The sequence below is a fragment of the Eulemur rufifrons genome, chromosome 16 (genome assembly GCF_041146395.1).
Source record: "Eulemur rufifrons isolate Redbay chromosome 16, OSU_ERuf_1, whole genome shotgun sequence".
Classification (NCBI taxonomy): Eukaryota; Metazoa; Chordata; class Mammalia; order Primates; family Lemuridae; genus Eulemur; species Eulemur rufifrons.
This window is the reverse complement of record NC_090998.1, coordinates 13,458,869-13,480,432: the sequence shown is the minus strand read 5'-3', so window position 1 is coordinate 13,480,432 and position 21,564 is coordinate 13,458,869. Positions and strand designations below refer to the sequence as shown.

The 21,564-nt window shown below is 41.8% G+C and overlaps 1 protein-coding gene across 1 annotated transcript in view; it reads left to right on the top strand.

Annotated features, from left to right (window-relative positions):
• Positions 1-21,564, top strand: part of GRIN2B (glutamate ionotropic receptor NMDA type subunit 2B) — a 292,729-nt gene that overhangs the window by 171,370 nt on the left and 99,795 nt on the right. Inside the window, exon 3 of the mRNA XM_069490424.1 lies at positions 8,583-8,697. Within this exon, the coding sequence (XP_069346525.1) occupies positions 8,583-8,697 (115 nt within the window). The remainder of the gene's footprint in view (positions 1-8,582; positions 8,698-21,564) is intronic.

Genomic DNA, 21,564 nt, shown 5'->3' with positions numbered 1-21,564 from the left:
CCCATTCAACATAATGGCTTCTAGAAATCTCTACTTAAAGAACTCTGCCAACTATTACTAGAAAATTAAATTATGACCCTGTTTATCCACGGGTGGCAGTTCTCAAAACCTTCACTCCCAGTCTCCGTAACTGAAGCCATCGCTAATTCAGCACATATTTATCCCCCTCTTTTACCCCCTTCAGTAGAGATGTTAGAGGGGATTGTGAAGTTAAGCATATGGTAGCTATAGAGGGGGCAGGAACTCTGTATATGAAGATATTTCCCATGCATTGATTTTGCTGATCACCCAAGGTATAAGAGAGAGCAGAGAGAAGTTGCAAAAGAATGAAGAACAAATTGAGGAAATGGAGAAATGTCAAAAGGAAGAGAAAAGCCTCAATATTCTTTCCCCTTGATGTCATGCCCAGGTCACTTTGGGTCCTTGACCAGGGCTTCTTGGGCACATACACCTGGGGTTTCTTTCAGTATGTCTGAAAGTTCACAGGAAGGAACTAGAATGTTGAATGTTCTAGAGAAATCTTTGCCAGTCATTGTTCAGCTAGTGTTGGTGTAACCCCTGAGTAGTACTGCCAGCTGTGAGCTAAAGTGGATGTCTGGAAGGCAGACCTTTACCTTAAAATCATTAGTGGGCATAAAGAAGTAGCAACAGTGTACTCTGTGATCAGCTAGCCTTTGACCTGTCTTGGCATTTTCTGTGGTCAGGTCCCACCGTTTGGTTTTAATAGCCTACACTGGGCTACATTCCAACATATTGAGCACTTAATCTGTGGAAGGAGGGAAGAATTTTATTCAGTGTTTTGAGAAAGAAAGCGATTTTAACATATGTACCGCAGGGAAATATGAACTAAAAGGAAAAAAAAAATCCAGTGACATCACCCAGAAGAGTCACTCAATTGCTTCCCACCTTTCCAACTCTGTCTGGTAAGCCTGGCTTTCTCATGGCACCTTACCAGGTCTTGCCCACAGCAAAGGTGACTAAGGGTCGTGAGCATGAGAACAAGGAGGAATTTTCTTTTCCATTGCTGAGTTCTGTGCACAGAACTAAATGAGAAACAGCTTCGGTGTTCTGCACATTTGATTAATTGGCATCCAAAGGCAGCCTCGCCAGTTCCCTGAGGAAGCGTGCCACCTTCACACACAAGCAGGAGTGTGCCCTCTCTGAAGGCATTTTAAAGAGAATTACACAGTGTTCACAGCAGGGCTCTGGGAGGTCAGAATGGGGGCCTTTTGAGAAGTCATTTATTCCAGGTTAAAATCATAGAGATATGAGCTCCTCTTTTGCCTTCCTTGGAAAGTGAACTTTATATTGAAGTAGTGTGATTAAGTGATTGTCCGCTGCAAAAAAACCTCACAGGGATAACTAATCATGGTACGAACAAAACAAATGTTCCCAAGCCTTAATAGTTGGGGATAGTGCAGGAATGAGAGGCAGTGTACTGGATGGTGGGATTATGGAAAAGCAGAGATCCAGGAATTAGGAGACCCAGATGCAATGAAACAGGCCAAAGCGTGGCAGCACCTCCCCAGGCCTTGGTGTGTTCTGCCCTAAATGTGAAAAGTTACCCCCTGATCCAAAAGTCCCTGCAAATGCTAAGGTCCTCTGACACCCAGGCAATATTTTTTCAAAGGTAATAAAAAAAATAATAATCACAACAATAACAGCCACTAACACCTAGTGCTCACTCTGTGTTAGGGACAGTTTGAACTTCTTTATGTATACTGAAACACTGAATCCTCACAACAACCCTGTAAGATAGGTACTGTTATTATTCACATGTTTTATGGTGGAGAAACTGAGAGAAAGAAAGGTTAAGTAACTTGCGAGATCACTCAACTTCAGAGCTGGTAGGTACAGGATTTGAACAGAGGGTGTGTGACTATAGCATCCTTGCTCTTAAACACCTTGCTACACTGCTTGTTGCAGTATGGGGATGTGTGTGTGTGTGTGTGTATGTGTGTGTTATACATGCTATATTCTTTCCTTCTTTACTTATTCTGTTTCTCCCTTTTATTTTCTTTCTACTCACCTCTCATCATAAGTATTTGGGGGTACAGTCCAGGCTTTTTCATTCATTTGAGTGTAGGATATCTTACTAATAAGATCAAGTTCCTGGGTCTGATCCCAGATGGACCAGAGAGAGTCCAGAGAGAATTGTTTCCTGGCCATGGCCCGTCACCTTGACCCCACTTGGTGAAAGGGTACAGATGGGTCATCACAGCTGGTGACAGAGCCCCTCGGAATTCTCCTTGACTTGATGTTGGTCAGAAATAGCATCTTTCTGGAGGAAGGTTAATGTTTTCCACCTTCCTGTAGCCAAAGGGAGGTTGTTGGGTGGCTCCCAACAATCCTCTTCTATTTTCTTTTATTTCAGATTAAACTAATTCATGGTATTCAGCTGTGAAACATAATCCAGGTAATAGCTCTCAGAGATTTTTCACTGTTAGGCCAAGGGGGCTGAAAAGATGTTTTCTTTGTAATCAATGGTGAGTTGACACATCACCACTTACCTCGACTTGAATTCAGTTCAGCACAAACTAAGGGGCTGAAGCACATTTCTCACCACCAGTAGGAGAAGTATATTAAATTTATATCAGTCAGTCTTCAAGATATTTTAATATCTCATTAACTTAACAATACTAATTTAGAATTTAATATACTTTAATATCTCATTAACTTAACCCCACTAATTTAGAATTGAAATAACTGAGATACGGACTAGCCCAAACTTGAACCTTTTATAATATGATTTGTGAAGAATGGTTTGCAAAATAAATTAATGGTATAAATATAATTTCAGAGAAAATGTTTAATCTACTAGAAGACAAACTATTTTTAACCTGTCTCAAGTAATTATAAATTAATATTACAGTCTGCTCTTTAAATTAGTTTTTCCTGAGTTTCTCTACAAGTTATCATTTTGCCTAAATAAGAGAAAAGGACAGCTTAGGAAACTGGTATTTCTAATTGTTTTGTCCAAAGGCATGGTTTAATATTTTCATATATGGCATATTTCAAAGAAAACTTTCAAAACTTTTTCAAATCCCTTTATTTAAAAAGAGAACATGGGAGACAAGGCTAAAATAATCTTGCCTGCCACATTGACCACAGTATACTGATTGATCATTTTGCATTCATTTTGATAATTATGAATTTCTTAGTTGGGAAAAAGTCAGAAATTTCTGTTTAGTCCATCCAAACCGTAATGCTGAAAATCTAATTTTTCAACGTCTTTGCCTCTTTCCTCCAGCACTGGTCTTTAATTAGGTAGCTTTTAAAAGTTTTAAAGTCCACTATTTCTAATGCTATGGGAAATTGTTTGTACTATTTCTAGAGAAAATATCTATAAATAATAGTAATTTCTGAAAAGAATCTCTAGTCTTTCGAAAGACTTTCTGAAAGATTTGTGGTTTTGCCATTCAGATGACAGAGTCCAGTGACGTAACCGCCGTGGTATTAATTAGATGGAATGTAAGGTGACGGATATAATGTGCTTCACTAATGTTTTTTTCACTATCCATATGTACCCATGGTGTCATGTTGTATACTTTAAATACACACAATAAAAATTATTTTAAGAAAAGAACTGCAGAGATAGAGAACATGTCAAAGGAGGCGAGGAAGATGGTATGGGCTTGTCTGTTCATAGATGAGGAATCTGAAGGCTTTAGAAGGTAAGGGGCACATCACAGACACAAACTTAGAGCTGTAGATTTTCAGAGCCAGAAAATTATAACAGGGGGCCAAGAATTCAAGTCTCCTGCTGGAACTGTGTTCCTTTGTTTCTGAAGAATGGAAATGAGAGCTATGAAAAATTGCCACCTTTTCAGGGCTGGTGGTGATGGAAGAGGACACTGGGATGGCAGGGGGACATCTGAATCCTATTCTCCACCCTGCCCCCATCATCTGATCACAGAAACCCTTCTGAACATTGCATCATCTGAAAATGAAAGGATTGGGTGCAATGGGATGTTCTCTCTCTCATTACCACATTAGCAGACATTGATTTTTAAAAATCTGGTGCTTCATAAAAATATGGAGGGCAAAGCCCATACTGTAGTGCCAGAGCTCTTGGTGGGCTGGGACAGTTCTGGCAGAGCTCTGTGAGGTGCCTCCCACACAGGGCGTGCTGCTAAATCATTGCTTTGGGTACCAACGTGGTGCAGTGAATGAGCTCTGAGTGGCATGTCCAAAGTCAAGGAGGCACAAGGGCTTTTTAACCTCAGCTCAACCCCATTAAACTCAACTGGAGCATGACTGTGGCCGTACAGAGCAAATGTATTGGCTCTGAGCCCATCAGGATTCTGAGGCTCTTTCTCAACGAGGAGGCAAGCAGGAAATGAGATAGATTTTATTTTATGCAGTCTGTATTAGGGATCTATGTAGTCCAGGGTGTGACATGTGATGCGAGAATGCTGAAATGCACCTCTGGAGCCCTGGGAAACTGGCTTCACTTCAGTGGGTGATGTCATGAAAAGACAGTGGACTGAGGATCAGAAGCCTTGAGCTCCAGTCCTGAACAGGTGCGTCACCTTGGGAAAGTCACTTAGCATTCTTGGGACCTGTTTTTTTCCTCTCCAAAATAAGGGTTCTCAATGGATAATTTCTAAGTTTTTCCCTAGTTCTAGCAATCTGAGATTCTGTGTAATATTGGAACTTTAGGAGACAGACCATCCAGGTTCTTAGGGGTCAAACTACATCTCAGAGACAAATCAAGCAATTTTTTTTTAATATGCCAAACCTTAATGGAGATCCCAGAGGATTAGGGTCTGATGGCAGAATTTCTGAGTCTGGCTGCCACTTGAAGCTAGACTTTTTGACTGTATACTTGAGGATGACATGTTTACAGAAAAACAGAATAGCTATGGCACCTCTTAATCTTAATTATAGTTTAATCCTTTACCCAGGATTTACACAAGGGAGCTGGGAGGTTTTAATTAATATTCAAGATTGACAAACTACAGCCAGATCTGAGGGTAGTTGGATATTTTCGAGTCTTATGGAAAGTTAAATTGATTACTATGACCATTTGAACTAGTTTATACTACATATGTGGAACCCAGTCTCCGTTCCTCAGATGTATTTCTTTGATAATTGAGTCTTGTTAAAATGTAGTGATCACACTTTAGTCACTGAGGTTCAAAATTAAGCAAGTTTCTGGCCTTCAGATACTCAAATCATGCTAAAATATTCTTTTTCTAAATGTTTCCTACTATATAACCTTATATTTGTATCATATTTTATACAGTTTTTTTAATCCACTCTTTCATTGGCTCATCACAGTGGACTTCTCTGATAAGCTGGAGGTAAAATGGTGTCTCCATTTTAGGGAAGAAAAGCTGAGGTTCAGGGGCCAAGGTCACATGCCTAACAGTGACCACACTCCCAATTATCTTTTCACATTTTTCATTACCAGAGAATGGATGGGTTTGTTCCACTATTCAAAGGGCATCTTGCTCAAGGCTGGTACATATTTGCAAGCTCCTCACTAATAGCCGAGTGTTGTCACATCACAGGGAATTACTCAGAAAAACACAATGTGAATGATTCATCTATTTGCTACTGATGGACATGAATGATTAGAGGATACTTTGAAGAGGAATATTTTGTATATTGTCATAAAATTTTATTAATGTTTTTGATAAGTGTAAGATATATGAAAAGTGCTTAGGTAAATAAAATAAACTTGCAGAGCTCAAAGTCGGTGAACACTCAAGAAAGAGAACAATTGCTAAGGAAAATCAGAAGGGGCTGGAAGAGAAAGGACCAGAGAGAAATTTACCAGCCAATTACATTGCCCATGAGTATGGTTTATTTTCTGAAAGTTTAATTTTCTCAACTTATGCACCCAATTCAATGCTGTCCCCTTCAAAGAAGTCATCTTGAGAGGCTATATACTTATTCCATTCATGCTGCTTATTAATTGAATTATTTTTGGAACCTTCTCTTTTATAATTGCCTTCTGAAATAGACACTTTCTTTCAAATATTCTTAATGGTGTTTTAGATGAAGTTAGAATTATTCAGAGCCATGTCTGGTGAAAAGGGGCGGTAAGTCAGGTAATTTATTTTCCCTCTGTCTCTTCTTTCATTCTCTCCTTCCCTCTCTTTCTCTCTTCCTTTACTCTATCTCTCTTTCTCGCCCTCTCTTTTTCTCTCCCTTTCTCCCTCTCTTTCCTTCTTCCTTCCTTCCTTCCTTCCTTCCTTCCAATAAAGAGATGATTCCAAATTTTTTTGTGTGTCTCATAAACTTCCTCTGAAGACTCTGGAAATTATTCTAAGTAATGCAGGGTTGTTGTAGTAAGAACACATTCTCTGAGTTAATTATGTTGGTGCTTAAATTCTAGTTTGTTAGTTTAAAATACTCTGTCTTATGGTTTTGTAGTTATATCCCCTAGGATGATTTCTACAGGCTTTGGTGGGAGTGTTGGAGTCATTGCAAACTACAGGAGACCTGAATATTGTCTTCACACTAGTGATGGGCTTGAACAGCTCTGTGATGATTGCTGAGGGCCAGCACAGAGAAAGGGGTGGCTGCTGCAGGGAGCCCAGAGTTGGGTTAGGGGTGCTACACATCACTGATTGGAGGTGACCAGAGAGAGTGGCCAAGGTGGTGTGGCAGGAACATGGCACATGATGACTATGTAAAGGACCTGGGGATGCTGAGCCTGATGCTGATGTGAGAATCAGGATGGTGTGCTGGGAAGGACGTGGGACTGGAATTGTTGCTTAAAATGTTACTTCTCCTCCCAGTTAGCTGGGTAACACTGGGCAAATAACTTAACCTCTCTGTGCTTGTTTCCTAATCCACCATGTTTAATTTTAGAACTAAATGAGCTTAAGCCTTCTTTAAAGTTGGCAATTGATTTTGTAAGGGATATATGATAAATGTCTTCAAAGACTTGAAGAACTCTCGTGTAGAAGAAGGAGTAGGCTAAGATTGTAGACTCTCAAAGGAGAGAACAAGGATTGAAAGGGTACAGGGGAGAAGATTCAGCTTTAAGTGAGAAAGAACTGCCCAGCCAACGCTGAGACGGCTGCCATGGGGGGTGGATGGTACTGTAGTAAGTCCCACATCAGTGGAAGAATTCAAGAAGAGCTGAGAAGAACAATTCTACGATGTTGTAGAAGGGAAGCGTAAATTTCAGGAAGTGGCGGGCTCCTGGATTATGGTGTCTCTTTCATTTGTCAGATTCTAGGAATCTCTACTCTGTGGAGGCCTCCCATGTTCTTGATTGCATTTGCGCAGCTACACAAGATCAGGGAATGACAGGCTCAAATATCCCAGGCGGTTCTAGCAGTGAGAAGTGATCCATGAGGGTTTGGTTCACGCTGCCTAGGCATCTTTATAATTTCTGGAAGGATCTACCTGCTAGCACCCTTGTTTACTCTAATGCTACCTGAAAGAATCAAAGAAGGGTCTCCCAGTTTCATTGAATGAGAAGAGTTAAGAGGCACCTTTCATCTGCTTCCTTTAGCACCTTCACTGTAATTATAAGATACCCCTTTTGCTTCCTAGCAGGGACATGTCTCACAAGCCAGTATCAGGCCTAAGGCTCCAGAGTAGCATGTCGTGTGAACACAGAGCTAATCATTATTAATTTCTTGGACCATTAAGGTAAAGGGACATTAATTACCGTCAGCACATTTGCACTAATGCAGTTGTAATAAGCACACCTGTGGGAATTCCCAATGAAGGAACTGCTCATCAGATCATAGCCGCCAGCAGGGGAGTGGGGTGGGCCGGAGTACAGGTGTCAGGGAGGAAGGCAGTTTCATTGGTTTGACTCTAGTTACCTCCAGACTTTCTGCTAACTTATGCACAGGTACCCAGAGCACTCTGTGAAATGCCTCTCCCTCCTTTTTCCACTCCCTGGTAATTTCTGTTCCCTGTATACCGTGCAATAGCTCTGGTTTCCAGATGCATCCTGCAGTACTAGATTCCTACCTACTGGACTCTTCACACAACTCTTAGAAGTATGGGCTGGGCAAGATCTCAGCAAGAGTTAAGGAGTATGTGCATATCTCTGAGTTGGAGAGAGACCCTCAGTTCCTACATGCCACCATTCTTAGCAGAAAGTTGTCTTGGCACACTCCCACTTTCTTTTCTTGTCTCTACCACCTCCACCCTTTAATCCACCTTTTTCTGAATAACAACTGTTAACACATAATAAGGGTTTACTGTGCACCAGGCTCCATGGTAAGGGCTTAACCTAAGTTATCTCATGTAAGCCTTACAAACCTAATGAGGTAGGTCTCTTTACTACTCCACTACTTGCAGATAGGGAAAAACACCGAGGTTCAACGGGCTAAGTAATTTGCTCAAAGTCATGGCTATAGATTGAGCTCAAACCAAGTGCCCTTATTTTAAATTATTATATTATTTGTTCATATGATTCCTACTATGTGAAAACTTGGATGACTCTATTGCATAATCAAACGGGAGCTCAAGGAGTACCAAGTTTGGTAATGGTATCTGTATATCTAGAGACTCCTGCCATCTTTTTGTCTATCTACCTAACTATCTTGTTCTTGGTGTACGTTCTCTACACTTTTAATCTTCCTTTTATTTTATCTTTACAGGTATCTGATCAACGTCACTTTTGAGGGGAGAAATCTGTCCTTCAGTGAAGATGGCTACCAGATGCACCCAAAACTGGTGATAATCCTTCTGAATAAGGAGAGGAAATGGGAGAGGGTAAGACATGTCTTTGGCAATTTTCAAGCAAAGTAGAAGCGTAGGGATGTAAAATTTTGCAACGTTTTAGAGGAAAACAGTTCCTTGGTTTTTGTCCCTAGTCCTGTGGAGCAGGAGATCAATGCTTTGAGAACCCAACAGAAACCATTTCTCAAACTTGCATCTTCATTTTCTTGCATTTTCTTGATTTGGTTAATCAAGAGGTTGTTTTCTTTATGTATTACCATTTATTATTGATTATTGATTTTTGTATTGATAAGGTACAGATTATTTATTATTGCTAATTGCATTGCTATCTGAATTATGACTTTGTTTTCAGAAAAGAGTATGTATGTACATTATAACATAATTTGATGAAGAAACTACATCCGTGGTACAATTCAGAAGTCGTGTCCTACACAGTATCTGAGGAGCCTTATAAAGACTAATTTATGAGCAGACAAGTTTAGATTTCCTGTGATTGAAGGGCTGCTATGCAAGGTTTTGCTCCTAATCCCTCCCACTGCCAGCTTGTCACAGTGCTTGAAGTTCCACCACTACAAGTTAGTTTCTGTGGGTGCCAGACTGCCTAGGTTAAATTCCCAGCTCTATTACTCACTAACTTATCTATTTAGGACCTTGGACAAATCTCTTAGTTACTCTGTGCCTCAGTTTTGTCATCTGTAAAATGGGAATAATAATAATAGCACCCACAGGTACAAGGATTAAATATATTAATATATGTATTTAGAAAGGTGCTTAGCATGTAGTTAGCACCCAGTAAGTATTAGCTTTCATGATTATTCCAGATTCCTGGTTAAATGCAAGTGTTCCTGAGAGTAATGTCATTACCGGTGTTACTGTGTGTCCTACAGGACACTTGTCCCTTGAGATACTTTGCTGGAAAGTAGTTCTGCAGAGAAATACTGTTGGAAGATGCTACATACTGTTTCTCACTTTAGGGGAGTCTCAGGACATTTTAACATTTGAAAGTTCAGAGATGTCTTATAGCAAAAAACATCTTTAATTTTACTTAATATGGCATTTCCCCAACAGACTTCACCTCTTTGTTCATGGCAATATTTCTGTTCTATAAAAACATGTTGGGAAACTGGTTTAAGACAAGTTTCACAGACTCCACGGGCCCAGTGGCTGAGAACAGGCTTCAAGACGTCAGCATGGTTCTGACTGTAATGGAAACCAAGCTGTATGTTTCTGGGGCGAGTAGCCAGGAGAAGACGCCAGAGGCCAGAACTTCTTAGTCTTGTCGCAGAGAGTCCGGACAGCTAGTTAGGCGAATGCTCACCTGGGAAATAAGGCATGTGTGGCTCAGGCGGTGCAACCCAGGACCCAACTCTTCGAATTGGAAGACCTCAATCTGTCATGGGTTTCATCTTACCAGGGCACAACCGTGAGGCTTAAATTATGCCTGATGTTCTTGATTCAAGTGGCCCTCCCTCCACTGAGTTACTGTTTGTGCAGAAACGCTTGTTCCCTGGGCTCCTGCTCCCCACCCTAATCAGGCAGCTTTCACTGCGGTGGTGGAGACGTCATCATTTGAGATGTGTTCTGGGCCCCTCATGTGGAACAGGTACTTCTTTCTGTCTCCAGAAGAGGAGTTATTAATAACTGAGGCTTCATAGGTGGCTCGGAAACATCAAGCTGGGGCAGCTTTTATGCTGCAGACTCATGATTACTGTCTCAAGCAGGAGGCGTCTCACCACTGTCCCTTCTTAAAGAGACAACACTTGCCCTCATGCTGACTTCTCTTGCTTAGGCCAGAATCTAAGGTCTATGACCCCCGCCCCTTTCCGGAGCTAGACACTCCCTCCTGGGCTTTGGGTCTCTTCCCTCATCAGTTCTACTTGTACTCTAGCTCTTGAATTTATTCTTTACTTTGTATATGATTCAGGAACCATGTGGTAATTTTTTGAATGGGCCTCCTTGTGTCTGATGCCTGCCTTTATCCATTCAGAGCATCCCTACGTAAATAAGGCTGCTAGAATGAACTTCCTAATACACAACTGTCATTGTAATGTTCTTTCTCTGCCCCAAACTGACTCAAGTCTTGTACGGTTTATGGATGGGTCTGGACGTAATCCGTTCTTGCGTTCAAGGCTCTCGCCTACCTTCTACACTTGTCTTCTCTTCCTCATGGTTTCCTGTCTCACCCTCAAGCTGCACTGGGCTCCTTTCTGTTCCAAGGATGTGTCCTTGTATGTCCTGCCTTTGTACATGTCACGATGTTTATTTTCCTGGAATGAACTGTCCAATTGTAAAAATCATAACCATCCTCTGGAACCCAGTTAAAATGTTGCTGCCTCCTTCCCTGATCTTTGACCGAGATATAATCTCTCACTCCCTTGTTTCCTGTAGTTTTTGTCTATGTGTCTGTGGCAGCCCTCGTCACATCTGCCTTGTGTTAGAGTCGTGCGTATGCATGCTTCCAAAGGGCAGAGGCTGTGCTTTGTCTCACTGTGTCCTCTTCCAACCTGGAAGAGTGTATTGCATAGAGCAGTTCCATAAGTATTTGTGGCATGAATGAGAATCATTACATAATAAAAGAGTCCAAAAGCTATCATTAAGAGCCCCAGGGTATGCTATTGCTCTTGATATAATAGCTGTTATCTGGGGGAGGGGAGATAAAAATCTATGTAGATTGAATTTTTATAGATCATACTTCAAATGTACTAAAGGAACTGGCTACTTAAAGGAATTCTGTGGTTAACCTTTTTGTAAAGCGTTTTGGGAGGGGTTGAAATCATAGAGTAGAACATTTTCATATCGACTTGGTTAAACCAGGGAACATTGCAAGACAGATGTTTAGTGTTTGTTGAGTTCCTAGAGCCATGCAAACCCCCGACCCCCAACTTGGAAGCCCTTCTTCCGGCTTACCTGAGGGCAGGGAGTGGCAGGAGGCAGGCACGGCTCTAGCGCATGGCTGGGGTGTGGTGAAATTGCCCCATGGAGAGGTGTTCCCTCCCTTCCACTGTCACCTTGGCTCCCAGATACATTCTCTAGGTGATCAGTGCTGCTCCAGTGGGTCCCTGTGGTCCAGGGAGGATTTAGTGTTTGTGGACTCCAGAGAGGCTAGCACCAAGGCGAAGACTCTGCAGAGAGGAGCTGGACACTGGAAATATGAGCAGGGAAGGAATCTGGATTCGAGGGAAAAACCTGGGCTAAAGACAGGACTCTCAGCTACCAGTCAGGCCACTGTCTAGCCATGGGACTGGCTCTTTTCACTCTTCTGCATCTTTCTGTCCTCATTTCTAAAATGATGGCATGAGAGACTAAGACTTCTAGGGTCCTTGCTAATGCTAACATCTGGGATTGCAAATTCAAGTTATAAATAAATAGAAGCTTGGAGTGGAAATTGGGGTGGGGGCTGAAGCGTACAGAGGAAGCTTAGTTTTGTTTTGAAGGGCAGTAGCTCCCAGGGCATAGTTGTCATTCTTGCCATTTAGGTACATATCGTCTCCCTGGAAAGGCCCTCCTTGATGACCCACGCTGAGGTCGGCACCCAGCCGCTCCAGCTAACAGTTTATTTTCATTTTCTCCCATACGCTTATTATCCGGTGTCCGTCTTACTTGCATGCTTGTTCGTTCGTTGCCTGTCTCTTCACACCGGCATGGATGCTTCCTGGGAGCAAGGACCTTGTTCACCTCCACGATTCTAACCCTTCAGAGAGTGCCTGGCTCAGAGGGACCACTCAGAAAATACTTGTTAAAGAAATGATGAACCCGTGTGCTCAGGAGAGTCAGAATATTGACCAGCTAAGTCACTTCTACCCTGAAAATTCCCCATTTAGACAGAGAGGTTTCCTGGAGAGAGCATGAAAGCAGGTACCTTCCCCGCTCTGGCGTGAGAGCCCCAGTGCCAGCGCAGGCTGGAGGGAAGTCTCCACTGTGCAGCGGAGGCCTGCACGCGTGAACGGCTTTTAACACGGAGCTTCGGGGTTGAGGGAGAGTCATTAAGCTGTTGGTGCAAACCATGTGATGGGATTTCACAATGTTCTTTCGGGTTCTTAAAAGTGGTCCCAAAGTTACTGTCTTATCCACGTGGTTCCTTTGGAAAGAACTGAAGTCAACACAGCATAGTCCGTGGTTCTGGGAATCGGGAAGAACCGAGTTCACTTCCCCTGCTGCCGTTGATCAGTGGTGCAGACCTGCGCGAGTGACCGGAATTACCTGACTCTATGTCCCTTTTGTAAAGTGGGCCTTTCCATAAGGCTGTTGTAAAGATTACGTGAGATTTTGTAGTCAAGCACCAGTTAGGAATGACTGAAACATAGTCAGTATTCAACAAATGTCAATTGCTAGCCGCCACCCTTCTTTTGTAATTTTTTTTTTATTATTTTATATCATCTTATTGTTATGGGGGATACAGAATTGCAGGTTACATACGTTGCCCATGTACCGCCTTTCCCCCCAAATCAGAGCTCCAGGCGTGTCTGTTCCCCAGGTCGTGCGCGTTGCACCCATCATGTAGGTATATGTCCCTCCCCCCCAACCCCCCCTTCCCGAGTCAGCACCTTCAAGCATTACCATTCCCCAAACGGTGCGCAATGCACTCATTGTGTAGGCATACCCCCATGTAATTTTTTAAGGTAATATTTGCACATGGTGCAAAGTCAAATGGTACAAAAGGGTATCCAGCAAAAAGAGAGTCTTCTCCTCCTCTGGGATCCTGAGTTCCCCTCTCCATAGCAATGTTGTTCCCAGTTTCTGGAATCCTCCCCAGAGCAATCATTGTTGCCAATTTCTTATGTATTCTTCTAAAAATACTGCAAGCATATACAAATTTGGTATATTTACCCAATCTTTTTTCTTTTTTAAAAAAGAAAAATAGTACCTTTACTTGTGAACCTTTAATGAGATCCTACAAAAGTAACCTCTAGAAGGCACAGGCAGCTGGAAGAGCAAAGAGATCTCTGGACTGGAATTATATTCACAAGAAGCCAAGAACATCTCTCTGGTGTGTAGGACCGTGGAGAAGGACATTTAAGGAGGAATACTGTACACACGCACACACATACACATACACACACGTGCAGGCAGAGCATGGCGAGTTGGAAAGGGTTAGGAATGGTGCAAAAACCACTGAGTGCGGAGTGGGCTCATCTGCTAGACTCTCTAAGTGGAGGACAGCTGCATAAACTTGCATTAAAAATAGTCTGGCACAGAGATGCTGTTCCAATAAGCTTTAAGGCTTCTGTCTCTATCAGAGCCTCTCATGATTTGCTTCATTGCTACTGCTCTCTGCTTCCATTTAATCGTTCCTAAAATGGGGATAATAAAAATGAAATGCAGTGGGGGTGTGTTCTGAGTAATGACTTCAAGAAATGATGATGGTGCATTTTCAGGCTGTAAGATGTAAACAGACCTTAAAGGGACTGTCTGGGTCAGAATTAAAGGAGAATACATAAGATTTGCTTCTCTGCTTCTCTTTTCCCCCAAAAGATAAGAAGCGTGTTTTATAAGCCCACTCCCTCTTCCCTGCCTCCACCTACCGGAAAATGTCCTTCCTCGTGTAGATTAAAACATTCTTAATTTGTCTGGGTCATTCTCTGGGCTCCCTGAACTTGTTACTGTCTATGGCTCGCGACACTGAGAGGCCACAGAGACATCCACCCAGATATGAAGGGCTACGAATGAGAGTTGCAGTGCACCGTTCTGGACCCACGATGGCACTTACGAATTAATGGGTGGATCAGTGGGAGGGCGAGGAAGGTGACCAAACTGGGACAACGGAGACCCGCCCCCCCCCCCAAGAGCTGTGGCAGCAACAACAACATAGTAAGACAGAGTGCTCTGCCAGTACCTGCAACCTGGGCTGGGTAGGACAGAGTAAGGGACACTCTATGTCTCTGGTGACCTCTGGTCCAGGATAGCACCAACTCCAGGATGTGGAGGCTCTGCAATGCTAGCACCTAAGGATTATAACGATCGTATTCCACAACGATCAGTTTGGAGATAATAATATAATAGATGTTGATCACTGTCATGGCAGATATCACCTGAACCTTTTCGACTGACAAAACAGCCTCTCCATCTCCTCACCTGCACGTCCATTCATGCACGAACAAACTGACGGACTGCTCATGAAGACAGGAACACACCTGTCTGCCCCTCCACGATGCCTCGGTGCCCAGCATAGTGTGAGGCTTCACTGAGTAGCCCAGTAAATACAGTACCTGGTGACTGCCCGAACACACCTGTGCAAACCGTGTTCCACCCCCCGGCCTCAGGGGAGAGGCCAGGGAATATCCATGCTCTCTCCAGGCTCTGCAGCAGGGATCTCAGGGGGTGAAACAGAAGCTCCACATGTCGGGGTGTTTGTGCAGGATCTCCTGACACCACCATTTGACAACATGCTATTTTTACCGACTTTGAACTGAGTACTAATATGCACCATTGGATTAAGGGATTAGAAAACAGGATCCATGGAGAAAAGCTGTGGGAATTGGGGTTGTTAAGGGGAAGAAGAAAAAGGCAATGAGGTGATGACTTACTCTCTTTAAATGTATGAAGAATTATTGCACCGAGTGTGGAGATCAGCTGTTCACTTTCTCCTCTGAGACAGAGCCAGAGTGAGTGGGCTTAAGATGAAGCAGAGAGGGTTTGTATTAGCCATAGGGAGAATTTCTTAATAGAGAGAAGTGTTGAGTACTAGAACTGTTAACAACACCAGGAGATGACATTGAAAGCCCTCAAAATTGAACATGTCCTTGTCTCTCTGTAATATGCAGTCCTGTCCAAATGACAAGGAGTGAACTATATGACTTTCTCCCCTCTCCTCCCCTCCCTTCCCTCCCTCCCCTTCTCCTTCTTTTTTTCCTTCCTTCCTTCTCTCCTACACATAATTATTAAGCACCTACCATGAGCCAAGGACTGCCCCCAGCAAATTAGTATTGTAGTTTTCCTAGTGGCTAGGGAAAAAAAAAACAAGTACATTGCAAGAAGAAAGGTGCTTACTGTGAAATTTAACATTTCTATCAACTAAGGTGATTTTTCCATCTTACTATTTGATATGGTCTAACATTGAGTTGATACTTTGTGTTCCTTGGTAAGTAAAGACACTACTAACATATGTTTTACTTATGACAATGTCTTACACACAGGGCCACTGGGTTACATATTTTGGGATGTTTTCCCAAGTTGTGATTATCACAGACCCTCACAAGAAAGTGTTCTCTTGTTCCCTGAGCTCTGAGAGCCTTGGGCCACCTTGTTTTCCTACCTACACCCCTTTCCAGGGTTCTGGAAAGATACTATTGGGGGCAGCCCCAGGGTGGGAGGGAGGTGCGCTATTAACCCCTCAAGTCTAAACACTGCTGTAGGCTCAGTCCACAGTGTCAAGCTGCTACCCACACACACGGTTGTGAAATAACTCAAAGAGCAAGACGTACTGGGAAACTAGAGTTTCCAAACATCATTTCAGAAAGGCTGGTTGTCCTCAAATGCTTGTCCTCAGCCACTGAATGAAAAGGATAAAAGAACAAGATAACCTTGGTTGACTTACTTTTGAAACCTGTGCATGCTGATGGGGAGAAAAAAGCAGAACTGAGCTCATAGACTGAAGTGCTGGCTTAACTTTGGCTTAAGGAAACACAGTTAAAAGAAAAGTGTCCCCAAAGCGAAAAGATGGCTTTCATCCATCTTGTTTAAATTTTATTGAGATTTTTATTTCATGACAGTTATCTGTGGTTGGCTCCTGAATCCTCTGAACTGTTTTTCTAATTTATAGGTTATAATGTTTTTCCAGTAGTGGTATTGAAGAAGAAAGCGTGGTAGAGAAGTTAGAAGACTCTGTTTATATCCAGTTTAAAAACAATGTTTATGACTTTCTTAATATAAAGGTAATTAATATTTATTAAAGACATTTGAGGGTAGGATAAAATAAAGTTTACCCATATCCACACTTATGAAAAATTAGTTACATTTTTTCTATTTCTTACCAGTGCTATTTCTGCATATGTTGTGTGTATGTGTGTATAACCGTGTGATATCATAAAATTGGGAACATTAATATACAAATAGTTTACAATCTACCTTTTTCTCTTATTAGGATATAGTGGACATGTTCCTATTTTATTAAATATTCTTCAAAATCATGAAACTTAATGCCTAATGTTCCATTATAAGGATGTATCAAACTTCTTCAAACTGGTCCCTTAGGGTTAGAAGTTCGTATGTGTATTAAATAGAGACTCTAGTTCTCACATGAAAATAATTTCAGAGTTGTTGATCCAACTTTGATGCCATTGCTTTTCAAGGTGAAAAAATTTAGCCTCTTTTTTTGTTATCCATTGTCCCTCAAAGTTCAAAATGAAAATGCTTCATTTGGGAATTGTTTGGCTTTTATTAATTTAGGAACAACCAGTGGACACGTGTGCAGTTAGTGTGGAAGGCTCCCTTTGTTATTTCTGGTCTGCTAGGACTCTCGGAGTATTTTCTCTTTTTGATCTTCTGATCGAGTGTGCTGCCTTCTAACTTTGCTGAGAAATATATTTCTTATCTTTGGCAGGTTTACACAGAGAATGGGGTTGGCCCTGTGTTCTGGGTCTATCTGCATTTTTCATCCTACTGGTTTCCTTTTCTTGAGAGTCGAAGGCTTATGAAATTCAGGCTCATGTTTCCAGGGAATTAGCAAGACTCACATTTGGTATTGCATCCTTATCCTTTGTTGTGCTATTTATTTTTATTCTCTGGTCCACAAATAAGCCCAGTAGGGAGAGAGCAATGCCCTTCTTTCACCAGTGGGGGCAGCACCTGGCTGACTCACACACAGGCTGATACACCTCAAGACTGATGGTCTATTATGGGCTATTAAAGCTCTATATTATTCTTTTCCTACTTTTAAGTATTTTCCACCAAGCAAGCTACTTCATGCATACATTAATAGCATATTGGCTTTATCTGGGATATGAAGTTTGACATTAAAGCCATAATATTTGATTGTCCTTCCCCTTATACAAGCGTGCTTCTATTGATCTAGCTAGAATATCTTATGCTAGAATATCTTATGCTTTGAGTTTTTTCTGCAGTGATGATGAATTTTTACTAGTCCATTCACAGTCTCTCTTTCCTCAGTGCCTGTTTATGAGACTGGCTAGGAACTGGGTAAAAGTAACACGTGTACAGGGAGAAAAGCTCTGACCCAGGCACATTGGCTCCGCTAAACAGCCCGCAGTACAAAGATTTGAAAGGAAATATTGGCCAATAAAGAAAAAACACATTGTTTTTAAGAATGAAAGCTATTAATAAAAAACGTGGACATAAAGCTCCTACAACAGCTATAGAACTCAGCTCATTTGGGGTGATTTTATATTTTTTTCTATTAGAGTTATTTCTGTTCATAATTTGGCAAATCTTTTAGTTTTTCATGATAAAGAGAGATATCTCAGGAGGCTTGCTTGGAAGTTCTCCTACTTTCCTTTATCCTTACCTCTCTGTCCTGTGTAGGTGTTCTCTCCTGTTCCTAAAGGTGGCGCAATGCTGGTTTTACAGGCATTGCAGGTCTTGGTTCTGCCAGATAAATGTTCTGAAGGTTTAAACTTAAAGCAAATCTCTTCCAGGGGAACAGTGAGAAGGAAAGTGTGACCCTGAGGGGAAGATAAAAGGAGTGCACATAGAAGGCACTCATTGGAGAGAAAATGAGAGACCTCGAGGGGAAAGAAGCCCACTCTCCACTGTCCTGGTTTCCAGGTGCACAACTTGTCCCCATGAACCAGACTTCCCTGGATAGCCTGTCACATTTTCTAGCCAAGGATTTGGTGTAGGGTATCGTCTGAAGTCATCGTCTTTGGCTATTCCTAAAACAATATGTACTATTCTTCATCCATCCCATAGGAAAAGGAATTTGCTGGCAAAAGGACAGAATATTCCCTCGTAGGTAGAATGTCTGGTGTCTATTTAAGCTACCTCAGCGTTCTCCATAGAGAAAAGTAAAAAAAAAAAAAAAAATTCTATTTTCCTATAGGAGCTTGGAAAGATTTATAAATGTTAGAACAGTCTAGCCTGAGAGTAAAGAATGTTAGGAAGATTTGGCTACTGACACATCTTGCTTTTATATAACACTTTATTAGCAATGCTATTCATGGAGAACTTTAACATATATGATTACATCTTGATTCCTATTAAGATTTTGAGAAATACTTGCACACGTAAGTAAATTGAGGCTCAGAGAGGTCACAAGATTTTCCCAAAATCACACAGCTAAAAAGTGGCAGAGCTAGACGTAGACGTTTACTTCCAGCTCCATTCCTGTCCAGTATACTTTTTGCCTCAACATACACAGTAAAAGAGTAAAACTAGGCCAGTCGTGGTGGCGTGAGCACCGAAGTGCAATCCCAGCACTTTGGGAGGCCAATGCAGGAGGATCACTTGAGGCCAGGAGCTCAAGACTAGCCTAGGCAACATCATAGTAAGACCCCATCTCTGCAAAAAAAAAAAAAAAAAAAAAAATACAAAGCAAAAAATTAGCCAGCCATGGTGGTGTGCACCTGTAGTCCTAGCAACTCCGGAAGCTGAGACAGGAAGATGGCTTGAGGCCAGGAATTTGAGGTCACAATGAACTATGATCATCCCACTGCACTCCAGTCTGGGTGATAGCAAGACCCTGTCTTGGAAGGAAGCAAAGGAAGGAAGAAAAGAAAGTCAGGGGAGGGAGGGAGGGAGGAAGGAAGGGAGGGAGGGAGGGAGGGAGGGAAGAAGGAAGGAGGTAAGGAAAGGAAAGGAAAGAAAACTCCTAGTACTTTGGGAGGCTGAGGCAGGAGGATCACTCGAGGCCAGAAGTTCAAGACCAGTCTGGGCAACATAGCAAGACCTCATCTCTACAAAAAAAAAAAAAAAAAAAAAAAAAAGAAAAGAAAGAGTAAAACTAGACTAATAGGATCAGATATCAGTGGGGATAATTTTGTAGACTAGAGGACAATTCACGCTGTGGAAACATGCAGGCCCTGTCACTTAAGAATTTTTAAACTATGTGTTAAGAAATGGTACAGCACTAGGGGTGGAGGTGGGGGTGTGGAGGCTGGTTAGCCCAGACTGTGACTGGCTGTTTCAGCATATCATTTCCCTGAGATTAACAAAAACGGAAGGAAGAAAGGAAGGAAGGGAGAGAGGAAGGGAAAGAAATATAAGGGGAGAAAACTTTCTTGTATCCCCACATAGCTATACTTGCTAACTACCTGTTACGAAACACACACACACACACACACACACACACACACACACGCACGCACACATCCTCTCTTTTCCATTGAGAACAAAGAACCTATCACCCTAATCTATGAGGATAAAACGTGTTTCTTTGAATAACAAAGGCCGTAGCTACCTACAGAAATAGCTGTCTAGCTCCTCATTGCATAGAGGGGGTTTTTCTAGGAAACAGTCATTTTCTGCATTAAAAGCTCTTTTAAATGGCAACCACCACGGCAGTGGCACTGTGGCCCTGCAGCCCCATTGATCAGACATCTGCTGGAGATGCAGGGAAATGTCGAAACACCAAGGGGAATTTAAAATAGCTGACCTACAAAACAGCTTTTAAATCTTAGTAGGACAGTGACATGAAAATTTAACTTTGCTTTTTATGAAAAAACACAAGCAACCAAATATTTTATGAATTCAACTAACTAAGGTAGAGGAGTTTTGAGATCTCACATAGAAAAAGACAAATTAAACTAGGCTCAGTAAGTTAAAAATATATACATGTGAAAGGAGTAGGAGCAAAACTCAACAAATAAGAACATTGACCTTTGACTCATCATGGCCACTGCAGTGCTCCCCCACGTGTGGCTGTGGGTTTCCGCTCTGGTGCAAGAGTTAGTTTAAGAGGGAGGAGCACTTTTTAATTTAAATAATCATCTATTGATTTTTATAGTTATCTTCTATTTTTGGCAAGGGACACTTGTCTCATATTTGTAGTAATGATATGAATTTTTAATACATGTATTTTTTAAAGGAAAGTTATTTTAAATATTAAATTAAAAATAGTGTAGGTGGTACACTGATGTGACAAAAATTGTTACAGTACTATTTGAATGACCGAAATTTAGGAGGTATATCCAAAGGACAAAGTGTGCTTCGCACTCCACCCTGGCCCCCAAGTCATGGCATCCATGGCTGACCTACCTTCCCCTTCTTCTTTTCCTCTTACCTCTCTGCATTTAACTTGCACGCTGGCGTAACTTCCACTAGCCACTCTCCAATACTTCTTGCACTTTTACGTCTGTATGCCTTGCCTCATGCTCTGCCCTTAACCTTGGATTCTTGAACTTGTCCCTTGAGGCATAGTTTAAAAGGAAGGAGGCACGATATCTTACTCACCTCTGTCTAGCAGAGTGATTGATCCAAAGAAGTAGAAATAGATGCTGCTCCACCTTTCTATTCCTCAGTTTCTTCATCTATAAAATGGGGATAATGATAGTACCCTCCTCAAACTGTTGCTGTAAGAATCAAAGTTTTATTCATATAAAATTATTATTTGTATTTTTTAATTTCAGAGTATTACAGGGGTACAAATGTTTTGGTTACATGAATTGCTTTTGTACAGTTTGAGACAAAGTTATAAGTGTGTCCATCACCCAGTTCATGTGCATTGTACCCTAGATGTGAATTTACCCATCCCCTCCTTCCCCTTCCCACCTGCTTGATTTCTGTCAAGTTTTACTACCATACGTGCACGAGTGTTGATTGATTAGTTCCAATTTAATAGTGAGTATATGTGGTGTTTGTTTTTCCATTCTTGCAATACTTCACTTAGAAGTATTGGGGCTCCAGCTCCATCCAGGTTGTTATGAAAGGTACTAGTTCGCCATTTTTTTTATGGCTCACTAGTACTGCATGGTATACGTATACCACATTTTAATAATCCACTCATGTATT